The 26,364-nt window shown below is 37.6% G+C and overlaps 1 protein-coding gene across 1 annotated transcript in view; it reads right to left on the bottom strand.

Moving 5' to 3' along the window:
• PPFIA2 (PTPRF interacting protein alpha 2) overlaps window positions 1-26,364 on the bottom strand; it is a 471,528-nt gene that overhangs the window by 171,538 nt on the left and 273,626 nt on the right. The window contains exon 5 of the mRNA XM_081084175.1: window positions 2,727-2,828. Coding sequence (XP_080940301.1) covers window positions 2,727-2,828 — 102 coding nt within the window. The remainder of the gene's footprint in view (window positions 1-2,726; window positions 2,829-26,364) is intronic.

The raw sequence follows: 26,364 nt of genomic DNA, 5'->3' as shown, positions 1-26,364 counted from the left end.
AATAGTCACAGGGTTGTAGGGAATCTATGCTAATAAAAGAGCAATATGCTAATTAGACCGGATAGCCAAATGACCTTCTGGATGTCCTTCTGGACAAAGCTGTGGTGGCAGAGCCCAAGGCAGAGGCAGTTAGGGGTGATGAGGCAGGCAGTGGAGCTGTTAGGGGGCGATCATGCCAGTAGGGGAACAGTTAGGGGGTGATCAGGCTGGCAGGGGAGCAGTTAGGGACATCAGATAGGTAGGCAGAAGTGATTAGGGTTGATCAGGCAGGCAGGCAGAGAGGTTAGGGGTGATCAGGCAGGCAGACAGGCGAGCAGTTAGGAGCCAGCAGTTCCAGATTGCAAGAGGGATGTCCGACTGCCAGTTAGGATCGGGCCTAAACTGGCAGTCAGACATCCCTGAGGGGTCTTGGTTTGGAGAGGGTGCAGGCCAAGCTGAGGGACTTCCCCTCTCCCGTGCACAAATTTCATGCACCAGGCTTCTAGTATAGTCAATAATACTGTAATAACTATGAATGGTGGCAGATGAGAAGTAGACACATTTCGGTGATGTCTTCATAAGGTACATAAATGTCTAATCTCCAATTTGTACACCTGAAAGTAATATAGTATTGTATGTAAAAAATAATTTTAAATTAATTTTAAAAGAAAGAAAAGAAAAACATTCTCCAGGTTTATCCATGTTTTCAAAGTAACTATTATTCATGTTTAAAATCAATGGCTTCAATTTCTACTGTCCTAATGAAACTTAATACTTGTATTTTGCTCACATTGACTCCTGAATAGGTATTTCAAATATAGCTTGCCTTTGTTCTTTTACTACCCAAGCTCCTTTGCAGGTACAATAGTCACAGGTACTTTTGGACCTCTTGGGGTATAATATGGTGAAAACCGTGTGGATGATGTCCCCAAATCTCCCAGTTCTCTGAAATTAGTCACAATTAAGGAGAACTGACATACTCTATATGGTAGCCATTAATTCTTAGGCAATGTCTCATATAAGCTGTAGTAAACCTAGGCGTTTTTTCATGGATTTAAATTGAATAATTGTGCTGAAGGCCTTATGGCTAAGGGTACAGGCTCTGGAGTTATTCTGCCTTAGTTTTTAAATCCCTTATGTGCTATTTATCACTGCATGACTTCTGGCAAGTTATCTGCCCTTTTCTGAGCTCAGCTGACTCATCTGCAAAATGGAGATAATTATAACATCTCCCACACAGGGCTGTGGAAAGGGGTAACAGGGATGTGGAAAGAAAGGCTACATAAAGCAGAAATAGATACACAACCAATAAGAGAGTTTCTGTGCATTTTAAATATGAGAAATAGTTGAAAGCTACCTGGAGGTTTGCATCTCCCTCCATTTTCAGCTTCTGGCTCCTACTTTTACATTTGGCATATTGTGCTACATCAGGGAATGTAGCCAGAAGTGTTAAGATAGAGAGCAGTGAAACCGGGCAGAATAAAGTTCATGGCAGAAATAAACTTTAAATTTGGGTGGGAAAAAATACAGTGTAACTCAAAAGTCAAGGGTGGGGCAATATATAGAGGGAGAAAAAAAATTAACCTGATCCCTAAATAACACGATCTAAACTTCTCATTTTGTCCTGTTTGGAGCACCATGAGACTGGCTCATCAGAGTCGCAATAAAAACCAGTTCCTGTGTGCACAGGCATAAAACAAGCCCCTGATGAATCAGGAGATAAACTGAATCTGATGATATAACCATTGTTCATGTAGCAGTATCTCTCATTAGCGCACTAGCTCACTGTTTATGAAGCTATAATTTTTATATTACTCTCCAAGACCAAGCATAAAATGAACAAGTACATTAACTATAACTTGTTTTCTCAGCATTAATCTGTTAGAACTCTAACATTTAAAATATTTTTCACCTACTTTATATGAAGTTGAGCTACATCACACAAAAGTATTTTTTCTCTATGTTAATTAGTAGAATAGCTGCTCTCATTTCTGGGCATTATGGTAATTTATACATTTTATTAAATTTAGTGACTTCATAGCTAGAAAAGACGGAATCTTCAATCACATTTTGAACTTGAATGTTAAATGTTATGAGATTGAAACAATACGTGGGTGTCCAAGAGGAGAATATAGTATATTCCATCATTTTCCTAAACTCAGAAATCAGAAATGAAAGTCTCCATGACAATCTTCTAAAACAGAAAAAGTAGGTCTCTTTGAACTTGGAGATTTCTGTTCCAGTGGTTTTGCATTTTAAAACTTTTAAAAATTTTTTATAAATAAATATTTTGCTGGGTGAGGTAAGGCCAAGGCCACAACACTCCCTCATATTACCTCATAATCGAAACTCATGCTCCCCCCTCAAACCTCTCCCCTGTGCCTATCTCCGGCCTCTGAGGTATTGGTCGCCCACTCCAGTGTGACACTTTGAAAGTTTGAAATTCTGTATCGAAACCCAGCCTTGCTTTTTAAAATTGAAAAAAGCAAAAAGGACAGGGGAAAGGGACATTTTCTAAGGCAACATGGTAATTTAGTGCCTGAAACTCTAGTTTAGGCTTCCTGTCTTCCTGTTTTGAGTTTTGTAGTATATTGTCCTTTACTTTAAGTAACTGACTGTAAGTGATGTCGGCTTAAAGTCTTCCTGAAGTTTTTAAATATTTATTTTTTATGCCCATGTAAGAGATAAGGCACTGAATTATATATATATATGGAATCAATTTCAAGCAGAGGCAGTTTTATACTTACTCTTGTGTTATTTCTTTCAGCTTTAAGTTCAGAAATTTCTTCTTCCTTTTCTAGAAGTTGTTCCCTACATGCATTTAATTCTTTTGTCAGTGCAGCAAATTCCTGAAAAGGGAAAAAAACATATTTGAAGACATATTTCAGATTAAGGAAAAACAACATTCCAACATAAATTTAAAAAGTTAAAGTCTAATCTTTTGAATGTAAAGAATGAAAAAAAAAATGACTCAATTGACTGGCTATATACATATATTGCTGTTATTAAATTAACTTGATTCCAACATTCAAAAAATTTGAATTCATTGTATTTAAAATATACATTTTATTATAGTATGCTGCTTAGATGAATGGATAAAATATGTTTCAAAATGTATCAGATATATTGTACTGAACTTAACATTCATATGATAATATATATATGTAAAAAACAGAGAAATATGCTAATTAACCAGGACACCGTAACGGGTTGACCCGATAGGAGGCGGTTGCGCTCGCAGTGTCGGGGGGGGGTTGCAGCAGAGAGGGCATGGTCAGCAGTGGCTGTGGCTGCTTCAAGGGCCAGAGAGGGAGTGGGTGGCACTTGGCGATTTCGAATCGCACGCTGGGCTCCTAGTGTATTAATAATATAGAAATTTAAATTTGGCTAATTTTGTTAACCCCTCAAAAAATCTTACACTTTTATTCCTATAGAGAGCAATGTTGTGACTGTACATACCGGATCATCAAAGAACACACAACAAAAATACTACCACCAACACCAACCAAAAAAATCCTACTAAATGTGCTATTCAGAGATTAAAAAGTTCATTTACCCATTAACAAGATAAAGAAAGAGAATGTACCTCTTACAAAATAATAAGTGGACTTAAGACTTGATAACATTATCAAAGAGTCTCTTACTAATTTATGCATAGCCTTTCTTCTTAATTGTAAACTCCATATGAAATGGGACTTTGTCTGACTTCACTACTATACTCCCAATGTCTACGACATAGTGGGTGCTCAATTGATATTTATTTTCAGTAAATGAAAGTGGGTCATGTTATGAAATATTGGAAGTTTTGGAGTATTGCTCTGTACAACAAGTGACACTTCAGTGGCTTCCTTCCCCTGAATGCGATCAGACAGTACAGGGTGGGGCAGAAGTAGGTTTAGATTTAGAGTCGTGAGTACAGTAGAGGAAACATAGAGTTCATTCTTGTACTATTACTTATTGATTATTGTATTATTCTTCATACAAACAACTGTATATAATATGGACAATTTTACTACTAAGCAGAGTTTAGACACTGTAAAAATTACTTTAAAAGAAGATCAAGAAATCAAATTTGCCTATTCTGCTACTCTTATAAGCAGACATTATTTTAAAACATTTTTGAAAAATAATAAACGGGTCTATATATATATTTAATAATTTAGAGTGAGTCTTAGTAACAAAATTGGTGCTTGTCAAATATTTAAGTACTTGGGGAAACTTAGCTGCAGACTGAGAAAGCACTGTCAGAGGATTTTAAAAAATGGGGGAAATATGTTTGGTTAATGTAACCTCCACAAAGGCAAGTTTAGTATAAAGTAAACAAATATGATGATTACACAAAGCTGGGAAAAGTTCAGGGATTATATTTTTGCTTGCGTCAAACCACTTATTTTGCTGAATTTTTCTGAGTGGCTTCAGCCCAAGTGAGCACTTCAAAGCCATCAGAATAGAAGGAGAGCTTAAAATCAAGATGAAAGGGTCCCTTGCTCCATTTGGGCTGGCATTACATATAAGGGTTTTCTCCCCTAATTGCTGCCTGCTTAAATGCTATTGATATTTTCTGATATGTTATTTAACTGGAGAATGGAAATAAACAAGTAGAGAACAATAAAAATTTGCATAAAAATGAAGCCTTTGTATGAACTGCATACTTTGATGGAGAAAAGAAGAAAGAGACAAAGGTTCTGCATTGTGTATTATTAACATACTAGAGGCCTGTTGCATGAAGAGATTCGTGCAATGGGCCTTCCTTTCCCCTGGCTGCTGGCACCGGTTTGCCTCCAGCACCTGGGGCCCAGGCCTTCGCTCTGTCTGAGTTCTGGCCAGAGCTGGCCCCGGAAACGTCAGGCTTCGCTGCTCCGCTGGCCCCGAGGCCATGAGGCCTTGCTGCTCCACTGGCCCTGGGCCATCAGGCTTTGCTCCACTGCTTGGAGCCTATGTATGCAAATTAACCACCATCTTTGTTGGTGGTTAATTTGCATATCATGCTGATTAGCCAATGGGAGACGTAGCGAAGGTACAGTCAATTACCATGTTTGTCTATTATTAGATAGGATAGTCATTTAACCCTTGGATGGTTTGGCTCAGTGGATAGAGTGTCAGCCCAGGACTTAAGGGTACTGGGTTTGATTCCAGTCAAGGGCATGTACCTCAGTTGCAAGCTTGATCCCTGGCAACTGATCAAAGTGTCTCTTTCACATCAATATTTCTCTGTCTCTCTCCCTCCCTTCCACTCTCTCTAAAAATCAATAAAAAAATATCCCCAGGAGTGGATTAACAACAACAAAAATGATACAAACATATAGTCACTTAAATGTAACCCTATGCTCATGAATATTATTATAAAACAGAAATCAATTATGTGTATTTAACATAGACATTTTAAGAAACATATATTTGGGTTGATCTTTCTGGAGATTTAGCTTGTTACATACAGAAAGATAAAAAAACAAAAGAAATTGAATATTTCCAGGTAGTGAATAATATGTGATTTTTTTTGGCTTCTTCCTATGTATTTCTATTATCAAACCCCCTGCAATGTAGAAATATGCTTTTATGTGTAGAGAATAAGAGAAAAATATAACTCTGCAAGTGCATTCGGCTATTCAAAATTGAGTGACGATGTGTCAATGTAAATTCATCAATTGTAAGAAATGTACCATGACATGACATTTACTCAAGATGCTATTGGTGACAGATGACTTTGCATTTTTTATTTATTACCATGGCACTGATTATGAGCAAGCTATTTAGTGACTCCATGTATTAAAATTAGACTTACACTTATTGACTTCTTGAATATTTCAGGCACTACTTTCACATTCATTATCTCATCTTGCTCTCTAATAACCAGTGAGGGAGTCTCCTTCCTATTTTATGGTGGAGGAAACTCAATTACTAAGAATTAAATCCAAGTTCACAAAGCAAGCCATGGAGAGTGAGTTAGGCCATGAACTTGGCTCCCCAGACTGTGTGTCTAGTGCTTTTCCACTACACCATTTTAACCTTAGTTGTTCATCAGGTTTATATGATTCAGATCCAGGGTGCATTTAGCAATACTCTTTTTTCTTATTCGAAGAATTGGATAACCATTACTTACAATTACCTTGCATAATCCTTCTTAATTAGTTCAAAGGGAGGGTGGGGAACTAGGAGACTCGAGGCAAGGTATTCCTTCCAGGCAGAGGAACAAGTATTAGACAACATATTCTGCATATCTAGGACTGCTGTAGATGCGACTACTTCACATGGAGTTAATTATCAAATGATTTTACACTTTTCTTCTGATTTTTTTTCTCTACCTACTTTTCCATCCATACTGTCAATAATTGAGTTTTATATAATCTTTTATGAAATAATATCAGAAAATATAATTATGCCCTAACCGGTTTGGCTCAATGGATAGAGCGTCGACCTGCAGACTCAAGGGTCCCAGGTTCGATTCTGGTCAAGGGCATGTACCTTGGTTGCGGGCACATACCCGATAGGGAATGTGCAGGAGGCAGCTGATTGATGTTTCTCTCTCATAGATCTTTCTAACTCTCTATCCCTCTCCTTTTCCCTTCCTTTCTGTAAAAAAATCAATAAAATATATTTTTTAAAAAAAGAAAATATAATTAGCATGGATTGATATGCCAGGTACTCTGCCAAGCAATTTATATTGATTATCTGATTCATCCTATTAAAACACTGAAAAATACAATATCTCACTAAACAAAACTATATATTCTTATCATATAATCCAGCAATCTCACACCTTGGTATTTAACCCAAAGAGTTGAGAATTATCTACACAAAAACCTGCACATGGGTGTTTATAGCAGCTTTATTCATAATTGCTAAAACTTGTAAGTAACCAAGTTGCCTTTCAGTAGGTGAATAGATAAACAAATGGTGCTATGTCCAAACAATGGAATATTATAAAGTGCTAAAAATGAAATGAGCTAACAAGCCAGGAAAGAAACATGGAGGAACATTAAATGCATATTACTAAGTGAAAAGAACAACAACAATCTGATAAAGGCTACATTCTGTATGATTCCAACTATATACCATTCTGAAAAAAAAATAAAAACTATAGATATAGTAAAAGGATTAATTCTTGCCAGGTGCTGTGAGGGTGGGTGGATAAATAGACCAAGTACAGATAACTTTTAGGACAGTAGAATACTCTGTATGATAGCATGACAGATATATATCATTATACATTTTTCAAACATGTAGCATGTTCCATAATGTAGAGTGAACCATAATGTAAACTATGGACTTTGGGTGATGCTGTGTCAATGTAAGTTCATCAATTACATATAAGAAATGTACCACTCTGATGGGGGATATTTTTAATGAGGGAGGCTATGCATGTGTGGTTACAGGAGGTATATGAGAAAGCTCTGTACCTGTCCCTCAATTTTGCTGTGAACCTAAAACTGCTCTAAGAGTATAAATTTTCTTTTTCTAAATCTCATTGAGGCATAGAGAAGTTAAGACATTTCCCCAAAGTTAGACACTTAGTCAATGGTATAGCTGGACTTTGAACCCAAACAATCTATTTCATTCTGAATGATGACAATATGTTGTCTTTTCTCTTCCTGATCATGAGCTTTCTCCTTCTAATTTGTCCTTCTTTCAGTCTTTGTAAAAATTATATATATTTTTTTAAGATCACAGAACTTTTCAGAGCTTCCTAGTTTCAAATACATTAAATTTAAACAGACTTTAACTTTTAAATCATCTAAACATGGCCCTTTTATAATTAATTAGCTTTATTTCTCACTGAATAATAACAATTATCATTTTTGAGTAGGGGTCACTTTATATACATGCAAATAAAACATAACAGACAATAATGTCATTGTGGAGAATATGGTATAATATTTCAGATATAGACAAAAACAATTTAGCATTTTGAATGAATTACATCATCTCTTCCCTATTTTGAATGTAAGGATATTGAAGCTTAGCACAGGTGGATAAATCACTCACAGTCACATAGTTAAAAACAATCCACTGATTTCAAAATTTTTAAATTTCTGCAACACTGCCTCCTTCTGGCTGAAAATGAAAAATCATCAAATTCCTCAACTGTACAAATTATACAAATTTATCATCCCGCTAACTATCCATCCATACAATATTTAATGAGCACCTACTACCTACCAGAGCCTTGTTAAGTGCTGAAGATATAGAGTTAACCGAGACATAGTTGTCACACTTGACCCCAAAGATCTTTCATAGTTCACATTTGAGGCAAATCAGGGATTTTCATCACTAACAAGCACTCAAAACTCATCACCAAAGTACCACACACAAGGAACATTATATGCTTACAAATTCCATTGATGTATAGATGACACTGACCCTTTCAAACCTCTTTCTTAAAAGGTGTATCTTCCACATCTGTCAGAGATTTTTCTTTCCTGTTTGTATTTCCACCTTTCGAACTTAATCTCTCTTGTTGTCATACTACTTCCTGTACCTGGAATACAATCACCCATCCTGTCTGCCTAATTTATTCATAAAGCACCAGCTTTCCTTATTGATGCTCTATAATTCCTTGTTCAAAATCTATCAGTGCACTTACAGTATTGTGTTTATATTAATTGGATTATGTGTCCATCTCCTCCAAGTCAGCAGTACATTCCTTTAAGGCAACGTAGTTATGTTGTTTATTTTCATATCCTCAAGACTTCATATAGTTCCTGACAAACTGCATACACTTAATATAGTTTTGTTGTAACAAGAAATGAATGATTCATATTCCCGAAACTTTAATACCAAAACAATTTTAAAAGGTATAATTAAGAAGCTATTTATCTTTTGAGTGAGATTTTTAAATTTTCTCAATACATAACATGTATATTTATTTTATTTTGTAGCTTTTGTTTTTGTCTATATCTGAAATATTATACCATTTTCTACACAATGACATTATTGTCTGCTATATTTTATTTGCATGTATATAAAGTGACATTATGGCTCCCAATACTTTGTGCATTCAGACTTAGCATTTGTTTATTGATATATTATATTGGTCTTATTCATTTTCAAAGTGAAATACATAGTTAACCCATATGTTATTTCTCTAGACTTTTTTTTCTCAAAATATATTCTATAGAACAGTATTTCCACAAGAGTCCCAGAAAAAAAAATCCATAATCAAATGGATTTGAAAAATAATGTATGCTAACTTTTGCTCTTGTAAATGTACTATAGGTGCCAGAATATAAGAGATTCTAAGGAAAGTTGGTTTTGTGTTCAAGAACTGGGAATATCCGGGAGAGGAGAGCCAAGATGGCAATGTAGGTAAACGCAGTACTCGCCTCCTCCCACAACCACATCAAAATTACAACAAAACCACAGAACTACCATCATTCAGAACCACCTGAAATCTAATTGAATGGAAGCCTTACAACTAAATAATTAAAGAAGCCACATTGAGACTGGTAGGAGGAGCAGAGGTGATGAACAGGCTGGTCTGACACACATGTGTGGTGTGTTTTCAATTGGGAAAGATATCTTGGAAGTGGAGGTCCCCATGGGGAACAAGGGTCCCAGCCCCGCACCAGACCCCTTAGCCCAGGGTACCAGTGCCAGGAGTAGAAGTTCCCATAACTTTGAGCTATAAAAAATAGCAGAGTTGCCTGGCCAGTTTGACTCAGGGATTAAGTGTTGACCTATGACCCAGGGTTGATTCTTGGTCAGGGCACATGCCCAGGTTGTGGGCTCGATCCCCAGTGGGGTGACATGTAGGAGGCAGCCTACATGTCACATCATTGATGCTTCTATCTCTATCCCCCTCCACTTTCCTCTCTGAAATCAATAAAAATATATTTAAAAAATAGCAGACTTGATGCTGAGTGTCACTGATGGTATTTGGAATCCCAGATACTCTTAAAGTGCCCAAACAAGGACTTACTCAGACTCATTCTCTCTGAGCTCCAGCACTGAGGCAGAAGTTTGAAAGGATTCAGGGACATACAGGGAGGGACTAAATTATCTGCATCAGAGCATAAACTGGGTTTGCATAAACTGGGGGGGGGGCAGCTTTCTCTTGGACAGGTGTGCACCCATATGACTGTCAGCTGAGTTCTCAACAGAAACTCTGTAGGCCAGAGGCGAGCTGCAAGAAATAATCAAAGTGATGAAAAGCAAGGACCTACAACAAAGAGGACTCTACCCAACAAAGCTATCATTTAGAATTGAAGGTCAGATAAAGAACTTCACAGACAAGAAAAAGCTAAAGGAGTTCATCACCACCAAACCATGAAATGTTGAAGGGTCTTCTTTAAGAAGAAGCCCTAACCGGTTTGGCTCAGTGGATAGAGCGTCGGCCTGCGGACTCAAGGGTCCCAGGTTCAATTCCCGTCAAGGGCATGTACCTTGGTTGCAGGCACATCCCCAGTAGGGGATGTGCAGGAGGCAGCTGATCGATGTTTCTCTCTCATTGATATTTCTAACTCTCTATCCCTCTCCTGTCCTCTCTGTAAAAAATCAAAAAAATATATTTAAAAGGAAAAAAAAGAAAAAAATATATATTTATATCAAAAATATGAACAACAAAATGGCAATAAATACATATCTATCAACAATTGAGCCTAAAATAAAAATAAATAAGGAATATAATGAACAAAATAAACTGATGAATAAAATAGAACCAGAGGCATGTAAACATGGAACAGTGATGAATCTCAGAGGGAAGTGAGGAGGGGGGTGGGAAGAGATTAATAAAAAAACTTATATACATGCCTGCATTACCCATGGACATAGGTAATAAATAGGGTGGTGAAGGCCTGAGGCGGAGTGGGACCTGAGTGGAGGGTGCAATGGGGGTGGGGGGCATGGAGGAACATCTGTAATACTCTCAACAATAAAGGATTAAAAAAATAAAAGAATTGGGAATATCCAAATTTCCATCTACAATAAAATGGATGAACTAAATAAACTAAATATACATAATGGAATATTGTACAAAGAGCAAAATAAGTAGGCTAGAACTTTATATAGCAACATGGAAAGATTAAAAAATACACTTTATGGTAAAAAAGAAAGAAAGAAAGAGAACACAGTGTATAACAGAGAGTATTGTTAGAAGCTGAAGACAGTGAAGCATAATGTGAGAAGAAAACTTCATTTTTACTTCACCATGTCTGATTTCAAAGGCACTGAGTTTGCTTTGAATCGCTGAGATGGGAGTCATAGATCCGTTACCAACCACAAATTATACTCAACAACTTTTCAGACTAATCATTGTGTTCCCAACCACAGTCAGCCAAAATTCTTACTTGCCCAAGAACCAAAATTACTTTCCCTACTCTGTATTTTTTCCTGAAATTTTAAAAAGCAGTGAGGACACACAGTACTATATAAGTACCCACAGACCAAAGGGAATGTCCTGTTCTTTCTCAGCACGTACTCATGCACATCACACACACACACACACACACACACACACACACACACACACACGCACACACGAGCACTCCCTATGTATTGGGCACTGTTCTAAGTGCAAGGGAGATGGTAGTAAAAGAAGCAAGTTAAAGCCCTTGCTCACAGTAAGTTTACAGGCGCTCAGGCATTCACCCGTCAAACATTTTACTCAGGAGTGCATCATTTTTAGCTACATCAAGTCCCCTCGATTCTAGTTCAACTCATGAGGTCATTTGAAGGTGTCATTTCTTATTTACCAACACAGTCATCTAATTTTCTTGTGCTCCAAATTATAAATTACAAGTCTCTTAAATTACATAAAATCAAAAGTTGCTTCATTTTTAGCTAAATTCCTGGTGTTACTGCCTTTCCTCGTCCTCTTCTTAAAGTGTTACTTCTTGAGCATTTATTATAGGCCAGGGCTTTGTTAGGAACTTTGCATCTGTTACATGATTAATTATCATGGCAGCCTTTTGAGCTTATAACACAGATAACACAATTTGTATAAAAAGGTTTAACTCCCTCAAGGATCACGGAAGTACTAATATTTGGCAATGTCCGTGCTGGTATCAACATCCCTCACACTCTTCAAACCCTAGAGCACAGGTAGCCTTCCTTTTTATCTTAATGGTGGTTTCACCTGTGCATGCTGGCATCCAGCTAAGGGTGAACTTGAGTAATTTAAGTGGCTGAGCTGTTAATGTTTCTTTTAATAGCCTTTAGGTCAGTGGGTTATTCTCAACCAGTTTCACGCAAACAATCTTCTCTTGTTTTGGTCCCACATGTGTAATTCTCAAAGTGAGAAATAAAAGGGCAAAATACAGATTCACTCAGTTCCTGCGCCTACTTAGATTCCACAGAAGTAACCTGGTCAGAAAGGTGTATAGATTCAGAGCTTCCTCTGGCATCCTCCTTCATCTGTTCTCCTCATGCTCTTTCCACCCTGAAAATCACCACAGCCTACCAGGCTGCTCATCATTGGACAGGTGCAGAACATTCAATTATTTTTTATTTTTTTTTATTGATTTCAGAGAGGAAGGGCGAGGGAGAGAGAAATGGAAACATCAGCATTAAGAAAGAATCATTGATTGGCTGCCTGACGCCCCTTCCCTCCCCCCACCCCCACCTCACCCCCCCTCCCCCAAGGACTGAGCCCACAATCCAGCATGTACACTGACCAGGGATCAAACCGTGACCTCCTGGTTCATAGGTTGACACTCAACCACTGAACCACACCAGTCAGGCGAACATTCAATTTTTACACATGTGTACCTTTAAGTCCATTTTTTTTATATTTAATATTAAACATAGGAGTACTGAAAAGGGACTGTTAACTTCCCTGGCTCATTACAGAATGGTGTGCTAACTCCAGGAGGTTTAGTTGCAGGGAGGGAAGTATATTTTCTCATTATTGAAATGTTTGCAAGGGCCTTGGTTTAATAGGTGAGCCCTCACCTCAGAAAAGCAGGTCAGGAAACACTGCATGGCAACAAGGAAAATCAACCTTTTAATTTCAAGTCATTGACAGAAGTCTCCAGAGCAATCTATGACAGTGCATTCATCATAATTACAGTTTGAACATTCTTTACCTAGCAATCAAGCCTGCATTCTCTAACCTTGTGGTTACTAAATGAACGAACTGATAATGGCCTTATTTCTGCAGCCATACATCTGAGTGCAAACCAGTGGGAGAGAGAAGAGTAACATTAAGGCTGAGTTGGAATTCAGCTTCACCGAGCACCACCAACACCCTCACCGACCACAAAAAAGCATCTTTTAAGTTTATTCTCCAACCATCTAACATTTATGCAAATCAAAACTAGCTCCGAGGGAAGCATATGGCATGAGAGTATGCCGATTTGACCATCCAGCACTTAAATTAGACAAAACTAACTGCTTCAAAATGTTTTTATAAAGACTTCCTTAGGCTATGCCCCCAATTTACTATATTTGAGTGTCTCTTCTTTTGGAAATTGAAAATTCTTCTAACAAATTCTATTTGTAATACTCAGTAGGAAGCTTTGGATTTTTAAATATGTATATTTTCGGACGAAACTGCACATAAATTTACATATATAAAATACATCCTTCCCCACACCGTAGGACATACTTTTTAGAACAACTTAATATCAGAAATACTTCATTGGAGAAATGAAAACAAAACAATTAAAGACAATATATTCCTTAAATTTTATATGTACACATATCTCTGAATATTGGTTATAAATTCACAAGAGACTTTAGAAATTCACTTCAGAAATCATTCGGTTTGGAAAACACACACACACACACACATTTGTTTCATAGAAATCAATACCCCACCAATGTGTGCGTTTGTGTGTGTGTAATTTTTTTCTATACTATGTTACATAATCAAACACAGCGTTAATGACCTCCGGTATTCTAATTGCCTCCTAGAGTTGCATGAGCTCAGGGTAAGCTGTCATCCAAAATTACTGTGTGACACAGCCTTGTCTCATGGTCAGCCACAGCCTTGTCTCGTGGTCAGCTTTGGGCTAGACAGCTTGAAGGCAGAACTTCCTACATAGCTAATACAATTTGACAGGCACAACTGGACTCCTAGAGTATCACAGAAATTGTTGAGTAAGGATGCTCAATTTAAAAAGAAAATGAGATTTAAACACCATGCAAATAATATTTTGTGCTCCCTTGATTTTTTGTGTTCATACTCCACTAAGAGAACTATTTTGTGTGTGTTTTCCCCCTAAAACTGCACAGTAGATTATTTTAATGCATTAATAGTGACCTGAGGCATGTAAGTCTATTTAAAATCAAACATGCTTTGACAGCTATCTTATGGTATGTGGACATAGGTATTAGGTAACTTTTGTTTAAAAAAAATCTTCTAGTCAAGGTAACTGGCATCACAAAGTCCAAAAAGTGGATGTTGGTTGAAATCAAACATAGGTGCTGTCAGAGCCTTGGGCTGCCTGGCTATCAAGTGGCATTCCTACCATGCTTCACTTACTACACTCGCCCTGAAATGTGCCATCTTACATCTTATCTCCGCTTTGCTTCCCGGACTTGAATTTGTCAATGTGTGCATAGAGCTGCCCCAGATACCAGGTGCTTTTTAACAGCAATTGGTAGAGAAGGCTCCTCTTGGTTGTTGAGTCCTGGAGGTCAGGCAGTGTTATCCCAGGTTGGCTGGGAACATATTTAGAAGCAAGCTAGTTTTTTCAGTTCCCCCAAATTGGCATTATAACTTTGGTGGGTCCTAAGTACTTTTGCATTTGTGGGCCCATTTGTTCATAAAAATTATTAAAAACTGTATTTCATTACCCAGCAGATATAGAGATAAATATAATCCAGTCTGGTTTATATTCATTTTTTTCTTTTAGTTTTAAAGGTAATTGAATCATTTTCATGAAAAGTAAAAAGTATTATAAACCTTAAGCAGTGCTTTCACTGTACCTAATGGGTAAACTGGCTTTATACTCTGCCTGCTCCCGGAAGTCACTGTGCCATGGTCTTCACCAGTGATGGCAAACCTATGACACGCATGTCAGAGGTGACATGTGAGCTCATTTTTTTGGTTGATTTTTCTTTGTTAAATGGCATTTAAATATATAAAATAAATATCAAAAATATAAGTCTTTGTTTTACTATGGTTGCAAATATCAAAAAATTTCTATATGTGACATGGCACCAGAGTTAAGTTAGGGTTTTTCAAAATGCTGACACACCGAACTCAAAAGGTTCGCCATCACTGGTCTACACAGTACAAATTTCAGGGTGAAATAGAGCTAGGCTCATATCTGGGCCCAATACCTCAGTTGTCTTTCTGGGAAATGTAGGCAGCATGCTTTCTTATTAGATGGATGCAGGTAAAAATTTAGATTATTAGTTCCTATGATTCAGCAGCCATGCTTCTTGATATTTATCCAAATGAATTGAAAACATACCTACAACAAGCCCTGCACATGGATGTTACAGCAGCTTATTCATAGTTGCCAAAACCTGGAAGCAACCAAGATATCCTTCAATAGGTGAGTGGATAAATAGACTGTGGTACAATTATACAATGAGTTATTAATCAGTGCTAAAAAGAAAGGAGCTATCAAGCCATGAGAAGACATGGAAGAACCCAAAATGAATATTATTAAGTGAAAGAAGCCAATCATGCATACTGTATGATTCCAACTCTATGACATTGTGGAAAAGTTATAACTATGGAGATAGTGGCTGTCAGCAGTTGAGTCAGAGGGGGTTGGGATGAATAGGTGGAGCACACAAGGTTTTTAGGACAGTGAAAACACTCTGTATAGTACTATAATGACAGATATATGTCATTATTCCTTTTTCAGACCCATAGAATATATAACACCAAGAGAGAACCATAATGTAAACTATGGACTTTGGATAATAACGATGTGTCACTGTAGGCTCATAAATTGTAGGAAATGTGCCATCTGGTGTAGGATGTTGATGATGAGGGGGGCTACACCTGGAGGGGGGCAATTGGTATATAGAAAATCTATGTACCTTCCTCTCAATTTTGTTGTGAATCTAAATTGCTCTAAAATATAAAGTGTTAACATACCAGAAAAAAAAATGAGAGCCTTAGTACAAATATGACTAGTATAGTTTCTGACTATAATAGATGTCCAATAAGTGATATACACTCAGTAATTTTTGATCTACTTGTAGTTATTTCGCATACAATTTTGTTTTCTTCCAACACCAAATTTTCCATATCTAGATAGTATAGTTCATTAGATGCTTCAGGAAATGCAAAAATCATGCAGCGTTTTTTTTCATTAATGGTAACTGAAATGTAACTCGAGTCATGTAACTGACTAAAATAAATCACTTAGATAAATCTCAAAGTATCCCTAACTTTGGCGGGGGGGGGGGGGAGATCCTAATATTACTCCTAATAATCAGAGACAGTATGATTGCTTTTAAGAGTATCAATAAAGAAAGAAGGGTCTCACTGTATCATTAGTAGACTAGCATATTAAAAATTGTTGACATGAATATGGTAAAGTAAAAATACCCAGCACATTTTTATAAGAAAAAATGGCTTGTTGTACCCTTTGTTCCTTTGCACTTAGTAAATTCTTGCTGATCAATTAATTAGGTTTTCATTATCTGGAGCACATCAAATAACAGTCTATATTCTCTTTTTAAAAGAGGACATCATGTTTATGTCTATAAAGATGAAAACTATGAGAAAATTCTCTAGGCATCATAAAACTGTTTTTAAAAGCCCCCTAAAAAACGTCTCTGACCTTGTCTGCTATTATTCTCTCCACATGTCTCTGATTGCATCTATTCCTACCCTGGGGCTCACACAACTCTCAAGATGTTGTCTGAAGAATGAAATACAATGACAGGATAAAATGGATTTGAGAAGGTTTCAGTGAACGCTTGTGTTGTTTGTTATGAGGTGCTGTGTGAGAGGAGCCCAGCTGCCTACGAGGCTGGCCAGAGTCCAGGGTACAGCCTAAAGCCTACCACACAGGGGCGTAGGATGGACAATGAAGACTCCGCTCCTTTGAGCGCTGGCTCTTTGAGTAGCTTCACAAATCCTAAATTTGAGCAGCTTCTCTAATTTCCAAATCCTGTTCCTGTGTATGTTATTACTGGAAGGAGAGACACAGACTCAATGGCCTAGTACCAACACCAAAGTTACCCGCATCAAGTATCCCTCCCCTTTAACCTATTTCCCCCCAAATAGAAAAAGCCCTTAGACCTCATCTTATAGTATCAGACATATGAAATAAGAGAGAGAAGGATCGTCAGACACAAATCCTAACAGAGGAACTATGCCTTCTAGTCCTGTAACCCAATTCAGGTTCCCGTCCTTAATCTTGACTCATCTTTATAAAAAGAGTGGAAAAATATATTTTATCGCTGCTGATTACCAAAAGATATTTTTGGTTTTTTGATGCTTGAAGCATTTGAAAATTTATTAAAACTCAGCATTCTAATATATTGGTAAAATCACCGGGCCCAGTAAGCATTGTAGCTAAAGCATGTCAGGGCTGAGTCATTGCCAACTGAAAACTCTGTTGCCAGATGAAGCCAATTTTCAACAGCTTTGACAGTGCAAAGCAGGAGGCATGTTTGACAAGATGCTACAGATTAATTTCAAAGGCTTTAGCATCTGGTTAGGTAACACCTGCTGTGGCGAACACTCTCAGGCACACAAAATAGCATCCAAACTGAATGTTTAACTCTCCCAATATAGCCCAACAAAGCTCAAACTCTAAACATGTCTCTCTAGCATTAACAGTTATAATTATGTAACAAAAATATTTGGGCTATGACATTGTTGCTATTCACTGAGTTAAAATGGTGTAGTGGGCCCCTGTGCCTGCAGTGTGGCTCAGCTGGTTGGAGCATTGTCCTGTACACCAAAAGGATGTGGGTTCAATTGCCAGTTGGGGAGCATGTGGGAGGCAGCAGAACAACGTTTCTCTCTCACATCAATGTCTCTCTCTTTCTCTCTCTCTCTCTCTCTTTGAAAAAAAAAAAAAGGTGTCAGGTGCTATAGAAGTTATAAAGTGTATGAAAACATATTGTCCTGACGTAGAGAATTGTACCCTGTGTAGCATTTATAAGAGTAGAACATGGCTCAGAAAATAACATTTGTGTCCCATTATATTATTTGTCGATGAGAAGGGGAGGGGATGGCACCAAATAATGAAAAAGAAAGACCTAAACATCTAAACAATCTCAGTCTGAAAGGGAGTCCAGGCACAAGGATTATAGTAATCTGGGAATGGGGGTAGAAACAATTGTCAGAACACACTAACATGACATTGTGTCATTGAATGTTGAGATAATGTCACAAGTTCTGAGTCCATGAATACCAAGAAATGCTCTTAGAATAACTGAATTTTGTGTGTGTAGTTTTCTTCAGAGAAGAGATTTGCCCTTGTTAACCCAGTTTGGATACCAGGTCTGCCTGAAAATTCTATTCCTTTATTTAAAAATATTTTTTTATTGATTTCAGAGAGGAAGGGAGAGGGAGAGAGAGAAAATCTCTCTATATAAAAGCCTAAGTGACCGGTCAATCAAACAACTGGTCAACTGGTTGCTATGATGATGCATTGACCACCAGGGGGAAGATGCTCAACACAGGAGCTGCCCCCTGGTGGTCAGTGGGCTCCCACAGCCAACCTCCCACGGCTGGCCAACCTCCGAGATTGCCGATTAGGCCAGGGACCCCACCTGTACACGAATTTGTGCACCGGGTTTCTAGTCAATGATAAGAGAGAATCATTGATTGGCTGCCTCTTGCATGCCCCACACTGGGGATAGAGCCTGCAACCCAGGCATGTGACCCCACCAGGAATCGAACTGTGACCTTCTGGTTCATAGGTCGATGCTCAACCACTGAGCCATGTCAGCCTGGCCTTATTGTAAATTAATAAACTGACATTTTGATCATTTGCTTTCTGACTCCACAAAATATTGAATGCTAATATGAAGGAGATCCTGTAATGTTTTCAGACATTATAATGTGCATAATGGTGAAAAAGACATGGTAAATGAAGGTAACTACAGCAATTACAATACAGTATGATAAATGTGTTAATCGGGCTATATCTAGGGTGCTCAGAAAGCACAAGCACAGTTCAAGTAATCCATGTAAAGGGTATGTGTAGGCAGAGAGCACCTAAGACAACATGTGAAAAATGAGTAAGAGTAAGCAGGGCAAAATATATGTTAAATACAGTTTTTTCCAGATCAAGGGGACAACAGCTTGAATGATTTCTAAGTCCAAAAAAAAAAAAAATCTAAGTACACTTAAATGATAATACTCTTACAAATAACCATAGAGGTAAATCATAATCTTGAATTAGGCAACGGTTTCTTAAATATGAAACTAAAAGCCCAAGCAACACAAGAAAAAATAAGTAAATTGGTCACCATCTGCTGTGACCTGATTTGTGTTCTCTCAAATTCAAATGTTTAACCAATGACATTTGAAGATGGGGCCTTTGGGAGATAATACAGTTTAGATAGTGGTGGGGCCCTCATGATGTGATTATTGCCTTTGTAAGTAGAAAAAGAGGCACCAGATTCCCCCCCCCCCCCCCGCTTCCTCCTTTCTCTCTCTCTCTCTCTCTCTCTCTCTCTCTCTCTCTCTCCTCTCGGACACAGCCAGAAAGTAGCTGTGTATAAGCCAGAAAGAGGAGTTGGCCATGGTGGCACCCTGAACTCAGATTTTTCAGCCACTGGAACTGTGAGAAAACAAATCTGTTTTAAGTCACCCAGTCTCTAGTATTTTGGCATGGCAGCCTGAGATGACTAATACGACATAAAAATTAATAACTTTTGCACTTCAATCATCTATATATTTATCTATTATAAGACATTAATAAAAAGACAAATAACCCAATTAAAATTGTGCAAAGGACCTGAATAGACAGTTCTCCAAAGATATACAAATGGCCAATAAGCAAATGAAAAGATTTTCAACATCACTAACCGTCAGGGAAATACAAATTAAAATCACAATGAAATATGACTTCATACCCACCAGAAAGGCTATAATCAAAAGATAAATAATAAGTGTTGGCAGGGATGTGGAGAAGCCTCCTACACTGCTGGTGGGAATGTAAAGTGATACAACTGTTTTGAAAAAACGTCTGGCAGTGTCTCAAACAGTAAAAACAGTTTTTATATGACCCAGCAATTTCACTATTAGGAATAAATCCAATAAAGTAGAAAACATGCCCACACAGAAACTTGTGTGGATATTCATCTCAGCATTATTCCTTAAAGGTAAAACATGGCAACAACCCAAATGTCCAACAATTAAAGAATGGATTTAAAAATGTAGAAATAAGCTAGTCAGAGAAAGACAAGTATCACATGATCTCACTCATATGTGGAATCTAAAGACCAAATAAAGTGTTGAACAAAATAGATCCAGAGACATAGGAACATGGAACAGACTGTCAAATCTCAGAGGAAAGGTGGGGGAGGGTGGGTGGGTAAGAAGAGATCAACCAAAGAACTTGTATGCTTATATGCATTAACCCATGGACATAGACAATAGGGTGGTGAAGGCCTGGGGCAAAGGGTAGGGGGTGGGAGTGGGCTAAAATGGGTCAATGGGGGAAAAAGGGAGCATATATAATACTTTCAACAATAAAATTTTTTAATATAGAATATATATATGAATATTAGACAAAAATAAAAACTAAAGTCCTGACACATGCTATAACCTAGATCAGTGATGGCAAACCTTTTGAGCTTGGCGTGTCAGCATTTTGAAAAACCCTAACTTACCTCTGGTGCCGTGTCACATATAGAAATTTTTTGATATTTGCAACCATAGTAAAACAAAGACTTATATTTTTGATATTTATTTTATATATTTAAATGCCATTTAACAAAGAAAAATCAATCCAAAAAATGAGTTCGCGTGTCACCTCTGACACGCGTGTCATAGGTTCGCCATCACTGACCTAGATGAACTTTTCAAATATGCTAAGTTAAAGAAGCCAGTCACAAAGGACCATGCATTATATAATTCCATTAATATGAAATAGTCCAAAACAGGTCAATATGTAGAACCAGGAAGTAAATTAGTGGTTGCTAAGGCTAGTATGGAATATAGGGAGATTGGAAGAGGTGACAGCTTAGAGGTACAGTATTTCTTTTTGGGGGAATGAGAATGTTCTAAAATTGATTGCATTGATAGGTGCACAAGACAATAAATTGCATGTTAAGTGGGTGAATAAAATAGTATGAGATGTCAATATAGCTATTTTAAAAGAGCAGTTCAGTACAGATGTGTCAAGTATAAGCTATCTTAGTTATTGTGGTCTTTGGTAAAGGACAATGGGAGCAATGGAAGGGATTTAAGCAGGTGAGTGACATCATTATCTTTATCTCCTTTAGCAACCATGCAAAGACATTGAAAACACCAAATTTCTGGACTTGCTAAACTAAGAGTAGAATTCTGGATCTTGCTAAATTTATCAAGGTAGTAGCATCCTTGCCTATTCCTTGTAATAGCCATTCAGTCTGCTTGTGGACACCCCATTCTTTCAACTTCAACAGCATTTGTTTATTGTCAGCATTGGAAAATTTTTCATTCCTATTCTGTTCATTTTGATGTCCCTCACCCAGCAACAAAATATATTAAAAAAAAAAAAATTTACATAAGAAATATACCATAGTCCCTCTTTGCCATTTTCCATTCTTCTCCCAGGGGACTTTCTCTCAATTCTAAGTAGTTTTTTGGTCAGTAGAAGGAGAAAGAAATGCAAAAGTCTCTTATTTCTTGAGGAGCATGATACATTTTTTCAAGAAAAATATATGTAAAATCACTACATCTATTCTTAACCTTTGCAACTGTTCATAAGAATTCAGAAGATTTAGTCAAATTTAGGAAAAATTCTTGACTTCTGCCTGTCTTTTAGATATCCTATATAATAAAGAGGTAATATGCAAATTGACTCTCACTCCATCATGCCGTCATGAGATGGCTGTGCCCACAGAGGAGGCAGGGTTCCCGTAACACAAGATGGTTGCACGCACAGCTGAGGCGGGGTTCCCATAACGAGCTGTAATGAGTGATCAGCAGCAACCTGAGGCTGTGTGGTGCCTGGCCAGGGTGGGGACCTGAGCCTGCACCCCCCCACCTGGTGAGGCTTGACAGGGGACTTTAGGTCCCATCCCCCGCCCAGTGGGGCTTGATGGGGGACCTGAGGCCACACCCCCACCCTGGTGCCAGGCCAGGGAACCTGAGGCTGTGTCCCCTGCCTAGCGGGGCTTGACGGGGGACCTGAAGCTGCACCCCTCACCTTGATGGGGGTGAGGTCGGATGGGTCTGGATCTGGCCCAATGTGGGTGGGGCCGGCTGGGTCTGGGTCTCAGATGATTTCAAGGTGCACACGGGTGGGCGGGGACTTGACTCTGGGTCCCGTGATGCACCCCAGACTCTGACAGGAGGAAGATTTTCATATACATTTTACTAATTTTCTTTCATCTCTGACACTTCTATTATAGAGAAAGATCAAATAACAATATTAAAATTTTCCTCTAATTAATTCTTTTTTAATGTGCATGAATTTCGTGCACTGGGCCACTAGTTTACTCACATGAAACAAATCCTGTCAATAATGAATTTGTATCTAAACATATACATGCGTAAAATTTCATGTAAAGAGTGAAATGTATAATCAGGTACATAATATATTGATTTTTACTATTTTTTACTGTTTTGCTACAACTTTATCCAATAAATTACATGTGTGTTCACACTCTATCTTCCTTGCCTGAGACAACATGAAATCACTTTTTTTCTTGAATCAGTCTCATAACATTTCTTGATGCTGGACTTTAAGCAGCAACTACTTAATAGCCTAACTGGCACCTGAGATAAATCCTATTTGCCATCTTATTCTAGAATTGTACTTTTTTTACATCTCCTTTAAAAAATAAATATTGCAAATAGTCCAAGTTAAAAAATTCTATTGTAGAGAATTCTTCAACTGAAAACCATGACTTCATTACCATTATTTGTTTACATGCATAAAATGACTGACTGTTGTGCACATTATGCAGAGAAATCAACAAGAAGACCACTTTATTTATCCGAGGGTCCATAGCACTCTCTGCTCCTTTTTTATTAACTTAAGCTAATATTACTTGGGAAAATGAAATGTTTATATAAGTCAATGTATATAATCCGATGGTAAGCTCTGTGAGGGACTATTTTATCTTTGGTGTTAAAATGGTTCATTTATGATATACATCAAGAGAAAGAACATACTGCATGAGTAAGAACATTTTATACAGGAAAAGGAAAATTTTATACAGGAAAAAGTAAAAGCAGATTATAACTCAGAGAAGAAAACATTTTCAACATTTCCTTAATGTTGAATTTTTACATTCTATTTTAAACAACTCCACATTTATAAATATACATTAATACCCAGTCCGTTTTCTAGTAACTTAGTTGCTCTTATTTTTGGCTTTTATTTTATTATTTTTAATATTTTTTTATTTCAGAGAGGAAGAGAGAGGGAGAGATAGAAACATTAATGATGAAAGAATCATTGATCAGCTACCTCCTGATGCCCCACACTGGAGGTCCAGCCCATAATCCAGGCATATGCCCTGACTGGGAATCAAACAATGGCCTCCTGGTTCATAGGTTTACTCTCAACCACTGAGCATCATCGGCTGGGCTGGCTTTTATTTATTTTTTTAGTTGTACTTTTTGGGATAACATTGGTTCGCAAAACCACACAGGTTTCAAGTGTATAATTCAAGAAAACATCATCTGCGCCCATCACCTCAAGCAGTATATTTACTAGTAAATCCCTATCCCGCACTTTGCTCACCTCCACCTAACCAACCCCTTTTCCCTCTTTTCCCTCATATATATATATATATATATATATATATGTGTGTGTGTGTGTGTGTGTGTGTGTGTGTGTGTGTGTGTGTTGCTTAATCCCTTCATCTTCTTACATCCGATCCCCCAAGCTCCTCCTGTGACAGATGTCAGTCTGTTCCCTCTGGCCATGCCTTTGTTTATATTTTGTTACTTTATTTTATTCATTAGATTCCACATGTAAGTAAGATCATCAAAATTTGTTTGTTTTTTTTTTTCTCTGCCAGTTACCTAGTTTGTGTGACACATGATTAAATGTAACATAAAAAAAAATAATGAGTTCATAAAAGGAAAACAAGACATCTGGTTAATATCACATAAGATATGATATTTAAAATAATTCAATCAACTAAAACATTCACATTTCAACAGTGCAGTGCTTTCTGTTAGTTTCTTCTGAAGAAAATACCCGTAAACCTCAGGACTGAGAGGAGAGGGAGACGGGAGCTAGCTTCAATTATTTGAAGGGCTTTCACTTGAAAGAGTTGCTTCACAGTCCAAGAATGACTTTAAGGAAGTCAGAAAGGTATTTTTATTGAATGATAAATCCACATCACCATTTATTTATTCAACATTCCACAAGTGACTGCCAGTTGCCCGAATTGTGCAGGCATCACAAAGATGGATAAAACACGATGTAACTCTAACGGTCTGCTTACACTCTAAGGATGTTCCAGCTATACTGTGACATACACTATATTGTGTTAAAATGAAAAAGTATGCTATAGAAGTGGTGGTAGAATTCTTCTGCAACTCAGCTATGTATCATAAAAATTACATAGAACCTTCCTTCATTGTTTTAGTGGTATTTAAAAACAGCACTGTCACTTTGGAAAACAGTTTGGCACTTTCTCAAAATTTAACCATCGAGTTACAATATAACCCAGAAATTCCATACATATGCCGGCCAAGTCCATGTCCTTCTTATAGTCAGATAATGAATCATGTAAAACCCTGGAGCCATATTATTTCTTTAATGAAATCTTTATTGTTAAAAGTATTACATATGTCCCCTTTTCCCCCATTAACTCCTTCTAGCCTTCCCCTATCCCCCACCCCTCCATGCCAGGCCTTCACCACCCTATTGTCTGTGCCATGGGTTATGCATATATGCATACAAGTTCTTTGGTTGATCACTTCCCACAACCACCCTCCCCAGATTTTTTTAATGTATATATTAATGAATTTCTTTATTTATTCAATGGACATTCATATTTGGCAAAACATAATGTGATGCCTGCCTTTAGGAAGCTTCCGTGGGAATGAAAACCATGTGGACATGCTCAGCACCCAATGTTAAGCTTGAAGAATGGGGAACCTCAACTGGCCATGACTGGGCTGACCAAGAATGTCCGTTGGGGTGAGTGTGACATTGGTCTATTTATAGGAGGGAGAAAGTGACCCTTGGGAAGGTAAAATAGCACAGTGGTTAACACCCCCAGCTCCATGTGGTAAGGGACGGAGGAGGAGCCGGGGGGGATGGGAAAAAAATTGGAGGAAATGGGGGGCATCTGTAATAGTGTCAACAATAAAAGCAAAACACCCCTCCAGCTCAAGAGGCAGCTGTGTTTGGATTCCAGCTCCATCTTTTAGAAGCCGTGTATCCTTGGGAAATTTACTTTTTTGTGCTTCACTTTATTCACCTTTAGAAAAAGGATAAATTACAGAACCAAACAGTCTCTTTAGGCTGCTATGAGACTTAAGCTGTTCATGTAACATGTTTGGACAAGTGTAAGTATTTGATAAGTATTAACTATTATTATTTTTTTTATTGCTGGAACAAACTCACAGCTCACATCTTTGAGGGAGGCTCACGTCACAAGTGATTCTCGGAGTAAGTTGTATGTCTCTGCACCCCACCAGTCCATAGGTACTGACATTGTTACATTCACCATGGGCTGCCATGGCTGGTATTTGACATCCATGCCCTCGAGTCTACCAACAGAATTCTATCATAGTCCACTTCAGTGATTTCTGTTATAGCAAGAAAAACAACACAGTGACATTCAGACCTGATATCATGGTGATGACAGCTGCTTGATAGCCTGGCTGATGTTTTTAAAGAATCTGGACAGGACTGGACAGAAAGACTCATTTATATAAATGACCATAAGAAACAAAAGATAAAAAAAAACATATGCACAAATAATTTAGAATGTGTGAGATAAAAAGTAATCATACTCACAAATAATTAAAAATGTATGAGAGGGTAATAAGTTCCATAATCGGATTTTATGGTTAACATTTGCATTTCCGTTTTTATTCATTTTCACATATAAATTGGTGATTTAAAATAAATGTAAATTGGAGTTAACTACTTTGTGAATACACTAATCATTGCTGAGAAATCCAGCACTTATCCAAAGAAAAGTTCGCATGCAACAATACTATACAGAATAAATCAGAGAGCTTCAATGGTCTATCTTTCATTGTCTTTTCCTCTTGTTTTACTATTACAGGTTTTTAAAAATTTTGCATTTGTAGAACAGGATCAGACAAATATAAAACATGCAGAGGGTATAACCATATGAAGTCAGAATTCACTTCAACTGTACTAGTAA

This window comes from Myotis nattereri (assembly GCF_964212035.1).
Source record: "Myotis nattereri genome assembly, chromosome: 2".
In the NCBI taxonomy this organism is placed as follows: domain Eukaryota; kingdom Metazoa; phylum Chordata; class Mammalia; order Chiroptera; family Vespertilionidae; genus Myotis; species Myotis nattereri.
The sequence above is the reverse complement of the archived record's forward strand: the minus strand, read 5'-3'. Positions and strand labels throughout refer to the sequence as shown.